At 41.3% G+C, this 19,370-nt stretch overlaps 2 protein-coding genes across 15 annotated transcripts in view; both read left to right on the plus strand.

Annotated features, from left to right (window-relative positions):
* Positions 1 to 16,070, plus strand: part of dock8 (dedicator of cytokinesis 8) — a 54,945-nt gene extending 38,875 nt beyond the window's left edge. For both annotated transcript variants that reach the window (XM_069523639.1, XM_069523640.1), the window contains 14 exons: positions 399 to 533; positions 991 to 1,143; positions 4,234 to 4,392; positions 4,488 to 4,588; positions 6,015 to 6,207; positions 6,806 to 6,949; positions 7,150 to 7,281; positions 7,659 to 7,793; positions 8,009 to 8,098; positions 9,027 to 9,263; positions 9,360 to 9,503; positions 10,621 to 10,727; positions 13,279 to 13,449; positions 14,307 to 16,070. In XM_069523639.1, coding sequence (XP_069379740.1) covers positions 399 to 533; positions 991 to 1,143; positions 4,234 to 4,392; positions 4,488 to 4,588; positions 6,015 to 6,207; positions 6,806 to 6,949; positions 7,150 to 7,281; positions 7,659 to 7,793; positions 8,009 to 8,098; positions 9,027 to 9,263; positions 9,360 to 9,503; positions 10,621 to 10,727; positions 13,279 to 13,449; positions 14,307 to 14,358 — 1,953 coding nt within the window. In that variant the 3' untranslated portion in view covers positions 14,359 to 16,070. The remainder of the gene's footprint in view (positions 1 to 398; positions 534 to 990; positions 1,144 to 4,233; positions 4,393 to 4,487; positions 4,589 to 6,014; positions 6,208 to 6,805; positions 6,950 to 7,149; positions 7,282 to 7,658; positions 7,794 to 8,008; positions 8,099 to 9,026; positions 9,264 to 9,359; positions 9,504 to 10,620; positions 10,728 to 13,278; positions 13,450 to 14,306) is intronic.
* Positions 16,071 to 16,451: 381 nt separating this feature from the next.
* The window catches only part of aopep (aminopeptidase O (putative)), a 70,007-nt gene continuing 67,088 nt past the window's right edge, over positions 16,452 to 19,370 (plus strand). For 11 of the 13 annotated variants that reach the window (XR_011240888.1, XR_011240889.1, XR_011240887.1 and 8 more), the window contains exons 1-2: positions 16,491 to 16,729; positions 18,331 to 19,207. Coding sequence is in view for 7 of the 13 variants with exons in the window: in XM_020102742.2 (XP_019958301.2) it covers positions 18,372 to 19,207 (836 nt within the window). In the remaining 6 variants the exon portion in view is untranslated. Of the gene's footprint in view, positions 16,730 to 18,330; positions 19,208 to 19,370 lie in introns of all 13 variants that reach the window. The other 2 variants (XM_020102740.2, XM_069523647.1) reach the window with 2 other exon arrangements.

Consider the following 19,370-nt stretch of genomic DNA (forward strand, 5'->3'; position numbering starts at 1 on the left):
ATAAAGTTCCTCACTGAGTATTGAAAGAAGCCCTGCTCAGTTTCTTTAGAAAGGTTTGAAAGCACTAAGTGAAACCAGAGTAATTTGAAACTGTGGTATTGAGATATCGCTCAGTGAGTTGCCATAATGCAAAAATGTATTGAACGCACAGGTAAATATATTTAACTGCTGACACTGAATGCTAGCAATATTAAATACATAAAGCACAAAGATGGCTCAATATGTTGTCCACACATGCAATAGATTTTAATCTTAGCTTGAAGCATATCATTGACTGTATTAATCATTTTTTTCTGTTTGCTTGTGTAACTACTTTTCAATTTAAATGGGTTTCCAGTGTATCTGCAGGTGTTATCATTTGTATGATTGGCTAAATCTTCCATGTGTCTCTTGTCCAGGCGGTGCCATTGGCTGATTGTAAGGACAGCGTTGTCGGCGGAGTGTTGAAAGTGTTACTACACTCTCTTACATGCAACCAGAGCTCAACTTTCCTCTCTCACACGTTCAGCACGCTCAGAGCACTCGTTGTCAAGGTACTTTCATCATTGTATGCGTGTGCATGTGTGTGTGGACAGTGAGGACATTTTGAATTTGTCAGGAGATTTTGGCTGGTCTTCACATATTCAAAGGGTTTTTTGAGGGACTTGGTTTTTGGGTTAGGTTGGGTAGACATTTAGATGTGATGGTTAAGGTTAGGGGCAGGGGAATGCATTATGCCAATGAGTGTTCTCACAGCTATAGAGAGATAAGTGTGTGTGTGTGTGTGTGTGCGTGCGTGTGCGTGTCGTACTTTGTGAAAATTCTGGAGGAGCTGTGTGGGTAGTTGTGTGGGTAGTTGTGTTTACAAGCGCACTCTCTGTGTCTGAATTAAATGTTCTTATTTGTGGAAAACTGCTGATACAAGCAAGATTATGTATTTATATATGCATGTGTATCTTTGGGTATACCCTGTTTGTCTGGTATTATTTTTCTGTGTGTGTTTGTGTGCAGTTCGGGGACCTGTTGTTTGAGGAGGAGGCGGAGCAGTGTGCAGACCTGTGCCAGAAGGTGCTTCAGTATTGCAGCAGCCCTATTGATGAGAACAGGAGCCAGGCCTGTGCCACGCTCTATCTCATCATGAGATACAGCTACAGCAATGCCAGTGTAAGTAACCCCCCACCCCACCCACCCACCCACACACACACACACACACACACACGCACTTAAACATGAAATCACATGCAAACCTGATTGCGTTTTTGTACCCTGGCCAAAGAGGTTATGTTTTCAAACCGGTCCATTTGTTTGTAAGCATGGTTTTGCAAAAAATACTGGACAGATTACCACAAAATTTGGTGGAAGGGTGTGATAGAAGTCAGGGAAGAAATCCTTACATTTTGGTGTGAATCCAGGAATTTCTCATCACATTCTTTGAACATTCTTCTAACATTGAAGATGTTTTCCCAGAGAGGAATTCATGGATGTTGGTGTATATATCTATGAATGTGTGAAATGTGGTGCAGCTTGATTGAATTTAAGGGGACTGTTTGACATTGGCGGTGACATGTGCTCTACAGAGTGCCATTCTAGTTTTCCAATGGGTTGTCAGGATGAAAGTGCATAGAGACACACACTCAAGGCAAATGTCAGGCATGTGTTACCTTCCTGTCTGATAAACCTTATCTAACATCTGAGCTTGCAGAAGAAAATGCATTTATGTCGGATTAATTTTAATTTAGGTTTGCACGAGAGTTCAGATGTGCTCATGATTCATGCTCTTGTGAAGAAGCAGGGAGTCGCACCCATCTCCTCTGCTTTTCCTTTCTTGCTGGGCTTTAATGTCTTTTCCATGTCTATTTTGAGCATGCCGCAGAAAGTTTCTGCTGAAGGATGTGTCTCTGAGTGGAGAGCAGGGAGATATGTCACTGTCTGCCTCCCCATGTTCCTACCCCTCTTTAACTAATGACAGCCAGACGTCTCTGTGTGTGTGTGTGTGTGTGTGTGTGTGTGTGTATGTTTGTGTGTGTGCATGTTTGTGTGTGTGTGTGTGTGTTTCAGTACATATGAATGTGTGAATGTGTGAGTATATGGCCCTTTAGGGCGGACAGGAGGAAATCATAACAGAGATAGTGCAGCGTGTTGCCAGAGGTGAAGCAGTGATGGAGGGAAATAAAAGAAAAAAAGAGAAAACAGAAGAAAATTGAGAAGAGACAGATCTAAGAGAAGGGAGGTTTTGGACAGAGAGTATCCTCTTTCATTTCTCTGCTGGTTCGATAACGCTTCGATATTTCCTGTGTTTACAGTCTGTACACTTTAATGAAAGTCAGACACCAGCCTGCAGCAATGAACACACGCATACACACACACAGGACCTCTAAAGAGTATTACCCCTCTGCGTGTCCAGCGCATGTTTGTTTATGTGGTGTATACAAAGGGAGCTGTGATCTGAATTAGCATTGCAGCGCTGTGACTCATTCATACAGAAGTACCTACCTTTCTTTTGTTTTCATCCCTTCACCCGCCCTCGTCTCACTCTCCAACTAGTCTGTCACACACACATTTTCTACTCTTTGCATTTTTTTTTCTTTGGATAAAAAATCAAAAAATCCAGAAGGACTTAATCACTAAAAAAAGAAACACAATGTCAAAACCTGGCGAGTGGAAAGAAAACTAAAGGAAAAGGAGCAGGTGATGAAATAAAAAAAAAGAGAGAAAGACAAAGAGGGTTATGTGTTGACTCAGGCTATCCTTTAGGCACACACACACACACACACACACACACACACACACACACACACACACACACACACACACACACACACACACATGTACACACACTGAGTTAGAGGGCAGTGATGGGTGGTTAGGCTCTGGCTCCATGCTCAGTTGAACAGAATGGGGCCGTAGAGATGATCCATGGGTGATTATGTCTCTGCTAATGGGAGATCATTTCCCGCTTAGCTGGTCATGCTGGAGATAGATGGGACTTCACTCTCTCTCTCTCTCTCTCGTGCGCGCATACACACTCTTTTCTGCACACACGTTGCAGGAGATGGAGGGGTGTTTGCCAGGCCTGTTTTTTTGGACAGGTAGTGTGAAAAATGGAGAGACGAGGAAAGAGAAAGGACAGAAACTGAGGAGAGAGAAAGAAAAAACTGCTAATCTTGACTTGATTTTGAAATCTTGGATACATTTTTACTGCTAATGCAAAGAGATTAATCAAATAATTGCACACATAATATACACAGTGTGGGCAGGTGGATTTTCAGTTTATTGTAGTGTGCAGTATTTTAGTATGTTCTGGTTCCTTTATCCCCATATGCTTGAGTGTAGAGCAGGATTTTCAGGGACCACCTCATTATATAAAATATTAAAACAACAGCTCAGTTACTACAGTAATATTGGTATGTAATTTCTGTCCAGTGATACATTAGAGCAGAGACTGTATGTAAAAATGACGACATGCCTCTACATTCCCCCGCTGAACAAACAATAAAGGTAAAATATCCCAGACATGAGTGACGCGCTCTATTATCTTTTGACATCATTATTTGGAGGCAGGGTCTGCAGAGGAGTGATCGTTTTGTGGAGCCGTGGTTTAGAGTTCCTCCAATCACAAGTCAGTCTGAGCTGTCAATGATGACATTTCAACACATTGTCACAGCTTCAAATAACCTGGGCATGTACATTGATTTTTTGGTCCACCTACCAACATGGAGGAGGCAGGATTTATGACCTAGACTGCAGTCTGCCATCAGGGGGCGATCAAGATGATTTACTTTTGGGAAAATGCCATGTCATCCATCTTTGTATACAGTCAATGCATTATTAGACTGTAATTACATTAGTAAATTGTTTAATTTATATAATAGGTCATTTTAAGACTTAACTGTGGATTATGTCTTCTTTGTTGTTGGAGTAAATACATGCATGGTTTATTATCGGACGTTTTGTGGTAACTAAGCAATTTAGAGGCAAAATGAAAAAGTGAAATAGAGGCAGAAGAAGGGATTTTCCTATTCATGCGAAGCTGCGTTTGCATCTTATACTTTATGTTAGTGTGCATGTATCACCATAGAAAATATTACATTTCCTTCTTTGGCTCCCAGCGAATGCATCAAAAAGAAAAAAAAGAAGAAAGGTTTTCACTTGAGAGTCTTTGGGAATATATAGACACATGAAATTCAGCCTCAAGATGTTGAAGCCAAAATGTGAAACACTGACATTAACCAAGGTCTTTGCTGTCTCTGTCAGAACTTCTCAAGAGTGAAGATGCAGGTCACCATGTCTCTGGCCTCGCTGGTGGGAAAGTCCTCAGACTTCCAGGAGGAATACTTACGACGCTCGCTCCGCACCATCCTGGCCTACGCAGAGGAGGACACGGAGATGCAGAACACTCAGTTGCCCTCACAGGTATAAAAACACACACATGGACACATACTGTATTACATTGCTGTTTTTCATTGTATCGCAGCCTCATGCCTGCCCGTGTTTCTCTGTGTTCTCAGGTAGACGAGCTTCTCAGGAACCTTAACAGTATTTTATCAGACACAGTGAAAATGAGGGAGTTCCAGGAAGACCCAGAGATGCTCATGGACCTCATGTACAGGTGAGAAACCAAAAGCGTTCTCCGCAAACGCCTGTCCCCTTGTTTTACTGTCCACGTCAGCTTCTTGTCTCTTAATCTCTCTCTCTCTCTCTCTCTCTCTCCCTCTCCCTCTCTCTCTCATCAGTGTTATTTCTCTCTATGTTGTGCTGCTGGTTCCTATTTCTCTGTGGTCTGCGCTGTTTTGCCTCTATTTGCTGCCCTCGCTATGGCAACCATGTGGTAGCAGTTTAGTCTTCTGATCTGCCTGTGTGTATATGCAGATGCAAACGCTGTGTGTGCTTGTGTGCTTGAGTTTGTGTGTGTGTGCAAACACAAAGTGGAAACACTGAGACAAAGAGCGCATACATGTGCTGTATATTGATTCAGGCACTTTACCTCAACATGTTCTAATGTCACCTCCACGTATCGTTTTTCATGCACCTTTCTGTTTGGGTTTTGGTCACAGTGACCTGGCGAGTGTCTGACAGCTGGGCAAAATGACTTTACACATTTTCCTACAGCCTCCTCAACATGTACCTCCGATCCCTCAAACACACTCAGGTCATTGGCACAACAACACATTTGGTCTCCAGATGCTCAAGTTCATTTATAAGTGAAGTACAGTGACTAATATTTTTTTTTTCAGTGTTTTAGATTTATCCTACTGTTGTTATTCCAACGATTGTTCATGGATTCCATGGACATATCCTTATTTTTTGTTGCTCATAAAACCTTCTGACCACTCGAGAAGTATTAAGCTTTTTTGTAGTTGAGACTAGTTGAGACTGAACTTTTTTACCTCCATCAAGGAGATTATGTTTTCACTTATCTGTTAGTTTGTTGGTTGCTTGACAACGCAAAATGGATTTCACTAAAACTGCAAGGGCCAAGAAAGAGCCCATTACATTTTGGAGCATATCTGAACCTTAGTCAACATTTTGTTTTTTAAAATGTTATTGATTTACCAGGTTTTCATGGATACAGGGTTTCTGCAGGGTCTAAAAAGTCTAAATTGTAGTCTTCTGAATTTTAGGCCTTTTAAAAGTCTTGGCTACTTCAACTTACCTTCAATTATAAGGAAGTGTAGGTAATCCTGGGGCTCTGAAATTCTTCATACCTTTGGTACTTGACATAGGTCTTGTATTGATTTATCGAAACCTGTGGAAACCCTTCTGATATTTATGTGTGTGCAGTTTGATGGAAAACTGTTGGGCCTTGGTGGAGGTATCCACTCTACTGACCATCATAAGTTACAAATGTATTAAAGCTGTAGTGTGTGACAGTTTCCATAGCCTGCATATGTTCTCTGATTTATATTTAATGTTTAACTTTCTTGACCAAGTTATTAACAAAGAGATATTGTTCTCAATAAGGCTGGTTCAATAAAGGACAAGGAAAAAAAACTCAGACGAAACCCCCCCCCCTTCTTCTCTTCCCCCCTCCACAGGATAGCGAAGGGCTATCAGACATCTCCTGACCTCCGTCTGACCTGGCTGCAGAACATGGCCGAGAAGCACAACAACAGGAAGTGTTACACTGAGTCGGCCATGTGTCTGGTGCACGCTGCTGCCCTGGTGGCCGAGTACCTCAGCATGCTGGAGGATCACAAGTACCTGCCTGTTGGGAGTGTCACCTTCCAGGTAGTCGACGCGAATACAGACACACACACAGAAATATCAATAAACACACGTTAAGACTCATTGCAAAGAAAAATACAGCTAGTCTAAATAACCTTCCATCATCTGTTTCTGTTTGTTGTGGCTGTTGGTTGTTTTGTTGGAAGGAGGCAAACCCCCTCCCTGGCACAACACACCACATCACACGTTTCCCCCCACGGATCACTTCCAAATTTAGTGATGAGTGTCCAGAGGGGGGAGCTGTACACACACAACGTCAAAGTATAAATATGGTCCCCTGGTAGCTCTGCTTAACACAGTGTCTTTGAAGACGTAGGGGGGAAAATGTGCTCCTGTGGGAACAAGTCAACAGTCTGTTCCCCTGACGTGAAAACAAACAGTAACTACGATGATGTTATCGATGAGCAGTGCCACAGACCTCTGTGGTGCTCTGGTACAGGACACTCCTCGCTCCAGCAGTCAGCAGGTCATTGATCGGATGGTCATCAAATTAGTTCCGTTTCCCACTGTAGGACATCTCCTTTCAAAGCCAGCCACGTGATTGATTATCTGATTAAGGGGGCTAATTGATTGATCAGCTGACTGATTTTTTCTTCCCCAGAACATCTCCCCCAATGTGCTGGAAGAGTCGGCGGTGTCGGATGACATCCTGTCCCCGGATGAGGACGGCGTGTGTTCGGGACGCTACTTCACAGAGAACGGCCTGGTGGGATTGCTGGAGCAGGCGGCCGAGCTCTTCAGCAATGTGAGACAATGACGCTGCACATGATATTTATTTTTAGCTTTAAAATAGAAACCTGTAGCTGTGTCACAAATCTGTACTATAGACTAATAATAATCTACATTGGGTTTCCTGCTAGTATAGAACAGTAAATCATGATTTATTTAGCTAATATACATACACACAACATTGTGTGTGATCATAATAACCAGCTGTTTTCTCAGGGTGGTCTCTACGAGGCTGTGAATGAAGTCTACAAGGTCATCATACCGATCTTAGAGGCTCGCAGAGATTTCAGAAAACTGGCATCCACTCATGACAAACTACAGAGAGCCTTTGACAACATCATTAAAAAGGTAATAACTATAAGAGACTGAAGGGACTTTTTCAAATACATAATTAATGTTAAGGTTGACATTATTAATGTTAAGGTTGACACATAGTAAAATACTATAGTAGATCACCTTGAAAGAGCTTTTGCAGAATTAGAATAAAAGCAATTTAAAAATGATATGCATATCTACATTTCTATATATAGTTTTTTATATACTGCTCATATAACGTATCAATTCAAAATTACTTGAAATAACCCAAATCCTTGAAAAAAAACAAGAAACATAAGTATTCTTCACAGTATAGACCCACAAAAAGCTGCCACCATAATGGAAAAGAATATGTGACTGAAGTTATACTGATGAGACACTAAAACAAAATGTGCTCTGATTCCCTCCAGGGTCATAAGAGGATGTTTGGAACCTATTTCCGGGTGGGTTTTTATGGGGCCAAGTTTGGTGACCTGGATGAACGAGAATTCATTTACAAGGAGCCAGGGATCACACATCTGCCTGAGATATCACACAGGCTGGAGGTACGAAAGAGGAAAGTGTGTGTTTATGTGTGTGCATGTTGATGTGTGATCGCAGAGGAGAAGGGGAAGATGGTGCTGCTGAAATAATGTCACGAAGAGCAAAACAATGTCAGCCTCACTCTTAAATTGACTTATCGCTTTGAATAGTAATAAAAACATTGAATCTGTACTCAAATCTACCCATTCACCCAAACACCCCCCCCCCCCACTCCTAGAACTTCTACAGTCAGTGTTTTGGAGAGGAGACGTTGGTGATGATCAAGGACTCTACACCAGTGGACAGAAAACAACTTAACCCCAACAAGGTAGGACACTGTAATGTCACATGACTAATAGCTGCTATATATCTGTTCTGTCATTAAATGTATTTGTACAACACAGAACCAAAAAACTATAGAGCGCATGTTAAGTAGTAGGTATAAAGCAAAGTAATGGATTAAGGTGTTTAAAACAGGAAACAGTATTAAATGTGAAGAAAAGTCATGTGATATACTGATGCTTTTCAATTTACTGTATTTCCTATAATATAGACATGAAATGGTAATTGCTCATTTATTTTTTAGCATTAAAATACAGGCATTAAAATCTGCCCCAAAATGGAAAGCAAAAGAACAGATGCACTTCCAAACACGTCACTCTGTCAAAACCACCAAATTAAAGCACAGTCATCCTCAGACATTACTCATCTGCTCTCAGATTTCTCTTCTGCACTTCGATCTTTTCTTCCTCGTCAAAATTCAGTCAACCACTGGAATCCCAGGTTTAGTCTTGACAAATGTATGAAGAGATAAAGAAAAAAAAGAGATCTTTGTTCTGTTGGTGGGCATGTAACACTAAATTAACTGAGTGAAACACTAAGCTGGAACGGAAGTCTGCTTTCATAAGACATAGAAAATAAATCAAGCCAAGCTATGGACAATGAAACACACATATGTAAAGAAAAAAAATACATTTAATACATCACAAAAGCTGACTATGTGGAAAGTGCACATGTGGCAAAACTGTCAGAAGATGAGAACATGAGGAGATTTGAAAGTATGCACGCCATGTGAAAAACAACAGACCTAAAAATAAAGATTAGTCCAGAGGGTAGGAATGCAAAACTCCGCTCAGCCCTCTGATAGCTGTTGGCAAAATAAATAAATACATAAAAAAGTACAGAGTTGTTATTACAATGACAGCCTGGATTTATGACCAAAGAAGAAAAAAAACTAAACCACCTCTCTTCTCCAGGCGTACATCCAGATCACTTACGTGGAGCCCTACTTTGATGACTACGAGATGAAAGACCGGCTGACAAACTTCGAGAAGAACTTCAACCTGCGGCGCTTCATGTACACCACGCCCTTCACCAAGAGCGGGCGGCCGCGGGGCGAACTTTACGAGCAGTACAAGAGGAAGACCATCCTCACCACCATGCACGCCTTCCCTTACGTCAAGACTCGCATCAACGTCATTCAGAAAGAGGAGGTAAGTGCAGAATTTTACGGCGTAGAACATCTAGTGATGGTTTTCTCCACACGGCGGCAACAAATGTGTACAACGTTGCTTGACCTTTGTTTCCAGTTTGACCTGACTCCTATCGAGGTGGCCATAGAGGACATGCAGAAGAAGACTAGAGAGCTCGCGGTCGCCACACACAGAGAACAGCCTGATGCGAAGATGCTACAGATGCTGCTGCAAGGCTCAGTGGGAGCCACTGTCAACCAGGTAATGTGGGGAGAGATTTTGTGAAGATTTTGTGGCGCTGCCTCTGTTTTCCTCTCCTGCTGTCTGCTGTTATTATGTCGTACTTCACATTTAACCAATTCTCTCCTGCAATGATCGCACTTCTCATCCTACATGGCTCTTTTGTCCATTGAGTGTTCCCTCCTAATGTGCTGGGGGAAAATAAACCAGAATAATTTACCTCTATTTATCTTTATCACATTTACAGCACCATTGTAGTCCCAGAGCGCAGGTGGAAGACATGACAGTGATGGCACATCAAAGCCTTCACCGCGTCCCACAACCCTAATCCTCCCTTTGCTTTTCCCCCTGATTTAGTTAAAACGTCAATTCATGGCCCCTCTTGCTTTCATGTCTGCGCTGTGCGACGCGCTGAACCGGAGGTCTCTTTCATCTGATGGTTTCCAGGTCCTGCCAGCGCGCTGAACACAGGGAGTAATGATGGAGCTCAGTGCAGCGCCTCCGCTCCCCCACCCCCCCTGCGCTTTATCGTCCAGTGTCTAATCTGACAGGTCCCTCGCTCTGACCTGACGGTTGTATACATAACACTAATGCTCGGTAACTCTGTAAACAAATAACTCAGTACAAGAGGCTGCAGGGTTTCTGTGTGCGTGTGTGCCTGCAGCTCTGTCACAAAGCAGCGAGGGCTCAGATGCGTTTATGATGCTAATCAGAGCTGTTTAACTGTGCCTGTCATGATGCGGGTGCTGTGTGAGCGCACTGTGGTTTTATGATGAATATAAGTTAAGATAACAAGAACTCATTCTCGGCAAATGGGAGCCAAATGGTTGGTGTGCGTAGGGTTAGCTGTGACGTTAGCCTTGCAGGAGGCTAATCATGGCTCCTTCTCTAATCTGATTTCTTCCTCATGCTCTAGTTCGGCATCTTGGTTGTTATAGCTGCATAAAGGCATTTAGTTGCAAAGTTATTTCCCCCTGCGAATGAGGGGCACTCTCATCCCTCCTTTGTCCAAACGCTCTCAAACACTTCCTCTTCCAACTCCTCTCTTTCCTTGCTCGACTTTCTCTGTCTTTGTCTCTCTAACTCTTGTCTCTTTGTGTTTTCCCTTCCCCTCCTCTCTCTCCTCCCCACGTTGTAGGGCCCGCTGGAGGTGGCCCAGGTCTTCCTGAATGAGATCCCAGCAGACCCGAAGCTCTTCCGTCACCACAATAAACTGCGTCTGTGTTTCAAAGAGTTTATAATGAGGTAAGATGTGATCAAAGAAGCACCACCTACAGTGACAATGCAGTGTACCAGAGTTATACAAGAAAAACACCACAAAAATGTGAAGAATACTTTTCCCCAACTATTTTACTTGCATTTACATTTCATCTTCTCTTCATTGTTACCGGTGGCTGGCCCTGGCTCAGTAGGTGGAAGTGTGTAACAATACTTCAAAGAAATTAAAATGCAGTATCTTTGTGAGGCTCGACTTGAAGTGAAAGTCTCCTTTTCCTGCTCCGTGTATACTCAGGAAGATAAAAGAGCGCCACAGATGGCTGTGAGTTGCTCCTGTTGAAGCCGAGTGTCAGTCAAGACGCAAAGATGGAAGTGATAACTGCAAACCAGATAGTATTTGAAGGTATTAAACAGCCAGTGGGCTTGTGAATTAATATAACCCATTGTGGCAGGGGAAATATTTTTTACATGTCCCACAATGACAAAGGAGCACTGGAATTGCAAATGTTTATTGTTCCCAAAGGTTTCACTATATTTTGAATATTCAGAACATAATTTAAACCATCCTGTCTCAGGATATGCTGATTTTGTGCAGGAGGCGTGTTTGTGTGCAATTGTGTATCGGTGTGTGTGTGTGTTTCCTTCCTCTGGGCATGTTTGCCTCCAAAAGGTGGTTTTCATTTTCTAGCCCTCATGTCACATTCCAGCTGCCTTGATTGCTACAACCGGGATGGCAAATATTTACTGTAGTTTCAGAAAGGTTTATTTCCTCTCCTAAATCTAGGCAGGCTGGCACTGGACTCTTTTTATGCCAATGTCATTGACAGGGGCGTTCTTAAAAAAAATCCACTCAGGAAAAATCTTTTTTGTCAATGTTGGTCATCTTTTCACCCACTGAGCTGAATCTCTCCCGTCACACAGAGTACGTCCCCCTGAGGGATCAGGCCTCACATGTAACATGTAACCTGCTGTGCACCTCATTGCTGTAAACAATGCTTATTAACTACTGTAAACCAGCGCACTGTGGTGTTCAGGGAAGGTCGTTGATCTACATCAACATGGCCATAATAAGAATGTTTTCATGGTATCACATTAGTTCACTGTTCTGCTTTTCTGTAATAAAATAATAAAACAAATTCTACAAGTTAATAACCTGCATAATAAGTTAAAACTCACATTTAAAATCAAAACCCAACAACTTATATAGTTGACTTTTTATTTATGATGAGGCTGGAATTATATATTAGGACAACTAGATTTTATTAAACCATGAAATAATCTTATATTGTCTCGTTATACAATTTCACCAATGGGATCTTGAAGCCAAGCATTCCTATGTTTGCAGTTGTCATTTTCCCGTCCATTGCCCATGTTTAAATAGCAAATGCACTTGTGCCCATCTCAGCTCCCATGGGTGTGTGGGTCTTAAAATGAGGTGTGGTCAGGCTCACTGTTGAAGTCAGCTCTATTTTCATGATCAGAGCATGGCGGATGGTGTAAGTGCATTCAGCGCATGTTGAAATCCACTTTTGTTTATTTAACAGTGGAAGAAAAATTTTTCTGTTTCTAGTCTCACCTCTCCTACGCACATATTTGTATTCTTTACCTCCAGTAACCTCCAGTAACACACAATACATTTTTTAAAGGCAGCTCAGAAAACATATGTATGCGACTAAGGAAAGAACTCCTATTCAGTGAATTTGTGAACGAAGAACCTTGGGATATTGTAGATGTTCATCTCAAAAATATATTTTAAAAAGTTCAACAGTTAGATAGAGAGCTACGTATTAGATGTAGTTTTTTATGGGTTCAGAAAATACTTATTTTAAGTGAACTGTCCTTGTTTTTTTATTGCGCCACATATTTACTGTATACTGTTACAGGACATTGCAGTTTCGATATTACCCTCATTAAAAGCTAAGAGATAAACTCAGACATGTGTTTGCAATCATCCTCCGTCTCTCGGATTTCCTGCAGAGTCCATGTATGTTGGCCATTATACATGGGAGACCCGATTCCTTCCTTTTCTCCCGGTCCAGCACAGACTTGTGGTTGTCTATCACGAGGGGGGCTTTTTTTCCAGAACAAGATTTTTATTTGTTAGTCATTTGTGAGTTTATCCTCTGCAGTCCTGTTTCGAAACAGCTCTTTGGGTTATTTACAGTTGACATTCTAGCAGAGGTACTTGGAAAGCTCTAATGGGCATATAGGAGTACCTTACAGTGAAGTGCATTGGATATTCATTTAGCATTTTAGCAAGGGGTCCAATTTATGTCAAGTAGTTAGAGGACATTGTTAGCATGAAACTGTACAGTGCATTTCTGAAGGTTTGAGGATAGAGAGGCAATTACTGCAAGATTTGTTTGCATAGAATCCTTAAGTTAAGGTTAAAAAGGTCAATGAGGACACTCAGGTCTTTTTTCATCTCATGTAGAGTCATTTAGACCCTGTTCAGACTCGGTATCAACATCCGTCCTGAGTGATCACAAGATCGGATGTTAATACCATCAATGAACGAGGCCTTAAAGAAAATGTGTTTTCAGACTGAAGCCAACTTGCTCTGCTCACCCACCTGTAGGTGTGGCGAGGCAGTGGAGAAGAACAAGCACCTGATCACGTTGGACCAGAAGGAATACCAGCAGGAGCTGAAGAAGAACTACAACCGCCTGAGAGAGAACCTGAGGCCGATGCTGGAGAGGAAGATTCCCGAGCTCTACAAACCCATTATCAGGCCTCGGCTGGAGAACAGGTAAACAAAGCCACTGGGTCAAACAGCCAATACTGTCGTCACAAGAGACCAGGGTGGAAATAGCAAATTGATTCGAGCAGAGATCCAATCACAGTGTCTGTGCCGCCTTTACAAATATTGATAGCTGAACTATAGCCACAGACAGTTGAACCCAGAACCATATTCAGATTGCACTCTTAATAAAGACGGATTTCTCAAATGCTTTTATGATTGACCATGATGACCTTGGTATATCGTATAAAAAATGAATTTCAGTGCTGAGGGATAAGCATGTATTTCATTTTATCAATTACTCAGACATTGGAATGTGATGAGAGCCTCCTCAATCAGTTGGACTATAGAAATATTATTAACATACCTCTGCCAAGATCCAACAGTTTCCTTAAATTCAATTGAGCGACACCAAATTACACACACTCAGATACCAGTCCCCTAAACATGCCTGATTATCATTTTCATCAGCATCCATGAATTATTACCTGGAAAATTGGTTAAATGTAAAAAAACTCTCTCTATCTAAATGTTTAAGAAAGTGAAAATAACTTCCTGGATATGCATCAAAATTTAATGGGTTCTTTCTTGGCCCATGTCCCATCCTTCCACTTTCCCGGATATTAAGTCTTTAATTTTTGCGTAATACTGCTGATGGACAGAAGAGAAAAGAAAACCTGATTGGCAGAGGTACATGTAGCTCTGTTGCCACTATTCCAGTTGCAAATAGTTAATAATTGAAATTAAAATCATGCATTCACCTCATGACTCTACTGCCCTGTCTGTTCCTCCTCCTCCTCATACTTCATCTCTTGCTTCTTTCTTTTTACCCTCTACTCCCATCCTCTGTCCTCTCCCTCTCACAGGGATTCCTTCAAACGTCTAAGTTTTCGCAGAACTCAGGAGGAAAACTCCTGAGACGCTGAGGCTCATCTGAAATCGAAGCATCACGGATACAGAGGAAGAGACTGTCACACAGCCCAAAGAGGAAAAGAGAAGACGAGATGGAAGACAAGAAAAACAAGTAAAGGAACTGCTGGTGATACCGTAGAACTCCTTTGTGTGGGAGCAGCACATTGTGTCCAACAACGATCGAGCAGTGTGTGCGCGTGTTTTTGTGCTGCATGTCCACGTTTATGATTTCACAGTTGTTTGTTACGGAGGGTTAAATGAGAGTGAGCACATAAAAAGAAAACAATGGGGTTGGATTCTCAAGCAAAGTGTAGCTTGTTTAGCACTCACTGTAAAATCCTCAGATGCCTTGGCTCTGTTGATTTCCTTTTTTTCTATATAAATATAACTGCAAGTCCTAATAATGCTGCAAACATTTCCTCTAGTAGACACAGACTGGAGTTCCTCTCCGAGGTCCTTGCTGGCCCAGGGCCTGTATGTGTGCCAGTAATGATCCTGTCCTGTGTTTGTATTTGTATGTAAATGTATGGATGGACGGTCGTGTGCTTGTTTAGATCATGTTTGTAGCAGGAGATTTTAGTGCCATACTGAAGTCACTTTGTACTCAGTGATGATAAATGATTTTCATTTGCTAAAGGGCCTCTGAAATTCCACTCTGTGCCAGTTAGAGTAGCATGGGTATGGATGGATTTCTGCACAATAAAAAAAATAGATACGATTCCCTGTGGTAACTCTTGAGGCCATTCTTGTCCTATTGTTGTTGGACATACAGAACCTTATTGTGTAGCTTAACTTATGAAGGGTGATATAATGTAACTTCACAGGACGCAAATAGAGGCTCCAAATTACTCATACCTTATCTTTAAAACCCACATTTTGTATATAGTAGAGATATCATTCCATGAGATGTTTACAAAGGTATGAAAAACTATTTTGCATTTTATTTTATGGAAATGTATTTTTTAGATAAATAACAGCAATGATGATACTACTTGGAAATAGTATTCAGTAGGCAGGTGAGTGGGCTTTTACAACCTCAGTGTATGTTCCAGTAGTTTCAGTACCTGTTTGTAGATAGACCACTTCCAACGATACACGCAGTGCCAAATCGAATTATTTTCTTATTTTCTTAAGAAGTGAGATCCTTAACCAGGAATGCAATAATTTAAAAAAAAAGTCACTCCACTGCTTGGCAACGTGAATCATGTTAACTCTGTGTCTGAATACATTCCAGAAGAGAAATGTATACTACTGCTTTGGAGTATTAAAAAAGTGACAACCATATTTTATTTGACAACCATGAAACGGCTCATTTCATCCATGTTATGTTGCAGCTCATTACTGTTTTTCAGAAATGCGTATATACTTTCAAAAGTGGGTATACATCTTACTTCCTATACATTACTAATAGTCATTTCAATACATTTTTGCTCCGTTTGTAGTTACATCTATTATTTATGAACTGTCAAATGATTTTTTATTTTTAGAATTGTTAAATAATATGAAAAAACAAAATGTATACCTACTTTTGAAACGTGCAGGATATTCCTGAGACCCGGTGTTATAAAAATATTTTGGTGGTATTCAACCACAGGAGACTGCATTTATGTTTCTTAGAGTTATTTTTATGTTAATATCTGTTGTTTTATTAAATGTGGAATTTAAACTTGTCCTTCACTCAATGCTGTTGAAGCACCTGAATAAAACTTAATATATAATTACATGTGTCATTATTTAAACTATTAATAAAGATTTTCAGGTTAGTTATATGCACATCTGAGATATTCACATATCCCAGTCACCTTGTTCTCCTTATGGGATGTTAATTTATATATATTTTAAGAGGAATAAATAAAAAGTAAATTGTATAAGAATTTTAAAAGATTTATTTTGTTCGATTTAAAAGGACAAAAAAGTACCGTTACTAAATAATAATGATAATAATGTCATCATTATTAAAAAAGTACAATAACAGGTGTGAAAACCATTTAAAATCTTTATGACTTATAAATGTTATATTTTCTTCATATTAATCTTATACATGTGACATCATTTGAACTACAAACCGGCTTTAAAAAGCGGGAAGAATCCTGAAGAAGAACTACAACTTTGCTTCCGTCGCGTAACTCTGACGTCGTCACGGAGCGACTCCCACATGGACAGCAGCAGGTTTGTTTGAGCTTCAGTCAGAACGACTCAGTCTTGTGTCCTCAGACTTTAGAGGAGCGGAGCTGCGGTGTTCGTGTGTGTTGTCAGCCGCTTTGTAAAATTCACGATCCTCTGCAGTTTCTCGGGTGACGCAGTTTCTCTCGTTTCACTTCCGGACTCATGAAATGACCGAGAGCAGACTGTTGATGTGAACTCAGCCTGGACTCGAGTAAGCTCTAATCCTCCAAAGTTCAAAACTTAAACTCGCCTCTGTCTGTTTTTCATGACTCACAGCGTGTCACTGAGCTGTCGTGTGTCTTTTCACAATATCTGTGTACACGTGTGTGAGAGTGAGACCGTCACCAAGCGCGTGTTAGTTCTAGTTTGGATGTTTCACTGGACTCTGACTTAGGGACCAGCAATAAAGTCCCGTTTTAATTGCATTGTTTTTAATTAGACTTCATATATTTGATGAACATATGAAGAGTTTCCATGTCATGTAAAACAAATATATATTTATATTACTTGTAAAGAGCATTAAGGTTGGTGTGTTCTTGTTTATAAAGATTAGTTGAACAATCTGCTATTTATTTGAGTCGCATGGAAGCTATTGAAGAAAAAAGTTTTTTTAAAGGTCCACTGTGTAGAATTTAGTGACATCTAGTGGTGATGTGTCATTTTGCAGTTGAATACCCCTCACCTCACCCTCCCCTTCCAAACATGACAGAGAACCTGTCAGTGCTTCAGTTATCATACAAACTCAAAAGGTTTAGTTTGTCCGGTCTGGGATATCGTGGAACAACATGGCGGCCTCCAAAGAGAGGACCGGCTCCTGATGTATATATAAAGTATTTAAATATAAAGGGCAAGAAAACGGTTCTTACATGTTACGTGAAAACATCACTAGGATTATTTTATGTTCAATTTCTGCCAGTAGATCCCTGTCAACTGCATATTAACATAACACTGGACCTTTTAATACCATTAAATACCATATACTATCTATAAATACACTTTCAGTCATAGATTTCACGATACTACTCTCTCAAGCAAACTTGCAGATTGTGCTCTTATATACAAACCTACTGGGTAAAGACAAGCAACTGGCCATGTATCCAAAAGAGTTGAGGTCTACACTCTATACATTATATATAAATAATTACTGGTAGTGTATGTGCTCAATAATGATATATTAAAATCCACTATTGAAAGTGCATGTTTGTAACAAATCCAGGACCTTGTCTCGGAGTGAAATAGCTGATTGTGGCAGAGGCAGAGCATCTTTTATGGATTCAGCAGTTGACCTTGAAGCTGTGAACATTTTGATCTGTACAAAGCTGTAATGCAGGTGCCATTTAATAAGTTGTTTTAAACAACCATAAACTGTGAGTGGTCAGAGATGAATGTTTTTTAGCAAACCTCTAAAAGTAATGGGACACATGATGGCTTCTCTGATTTTTTTTCCCCCCTCTCCTGTCGCTGTATATATCATCCTTGCTTCTATGCGCTCTTAAATTTATGAGCATACTCCTGCACTGAAAAACCTGTGAGGATTTTGTGCTGTAAATGGTAATTGCACCTCTGTCTTGCCAAACCTGCCCCATGCCCCAGGCGGGTGAAGTGAAAAGAATTATAACAGAAAAAACTATCATATACAGCAGGAGAGCCTCAATATAGGCTAGACTGCAGACAGTAAGCTGACATTTGGCTAAGCAGTTTTAATATTACTGCCTCATTAACATTGATCAAGATAATAAATATACATTCCATCGCCCAATTAAAGAAAAGAAAACATATAAATCAAGTTGTATTTGTGCCCTGTCCTCTTAGGTTGCTCTATCCTCTGCCTCCTTGGACCCCATTTCTGTGACATGGAAACACACAAAGATGTAAACCCCGACACGGACGACCTCCCACTCCGAGCCAACACTAATCACATACTCGTCAGACATTATGTGCTCGACTTGACTGTTCATTTCGAAAGGAGGGTCATCAGTGGCAGTGCTGTGCTCTTCCTGGAGCCGTGCTGTGGGGGGAGAAGTAATGCTGAGCAGGATGACAGTGGAGCTGGTGATGGAGCGAGCACTGCAGACGGCGGAGGGAGCCAGGATGGGTCAGTGTGCAGATTTCGTGAAGCGGATACAACAGAGGATGGAACAAAAGCACTTGGGAAGATGAGGATGGAGAAGATGTCTGGTGCTAGAGACAGACAAGGAGGTGAATTAAAGCACCTGTCTGGGATTAAGTCAAAGACTGCAGCGGAAACAAAAAATAAATATTCTTCACATTCATGGGAAACAACCAGTGACGATGATTTCACCTTAGTGCTGGACTGCTGTGACCTCGACGTGTCAAAGGTTGAAGAGGTGGACGTCACCTCTGTGTCGGCCATGTCTAGCTTCCCATCAGAGGTTGCATCTGAGAGGTCAGGGGTCAGTTCAGGGAACCCACAAGCAGCCTTTATTCAGAAACTTATCTCCTGGCCCTCTAACCGATGGAGGCAGAAGCACCAGCTCTTTCTGCTGTGTAGCCAAACCCCCGGTGCCCAGGATGGCAGCTCTCTGCCTTTTCATAGAGACCAGTGGAGTCTGCAGGTGAGGAAGAAGGGGGCAGCGTCCCCTCAGGAGTTCCCTCGTGCTGTCAGGATCTGCTATGAGACGAGGCCAATGGGACGATCTGTGAGGTGGACCAAAGACCAGGACGATAGGTCTGTCTCCCGAGCCAAATCATAAAAACACACTATGGTCTGACAAGACAAGAAGATAAGGGGACGCTTTTCCTCCCCTTGGGGAAATCCCATAGCTCATAATAATACACCAACAATATTAGAGCAAGGACTCCCTCTTAAAGCCAATATTTTGAGCCTTCCA

The sequence above is a fragment of the Paralichthys olivaceus genome, chromosome 4, assembly GCF_024713975.1.
Source record: "Paralichthys olivaceus isolate ysfri-2021 chromosome 4, ASM2471397v2, whole genome shotgun sequence".
NCBI lineage: Eukaryota > Metazoa > Chordata > Actinopteri > Pleuronectiformes > Paralichthyidae > Paralichthys > Paralichthys olivaceus.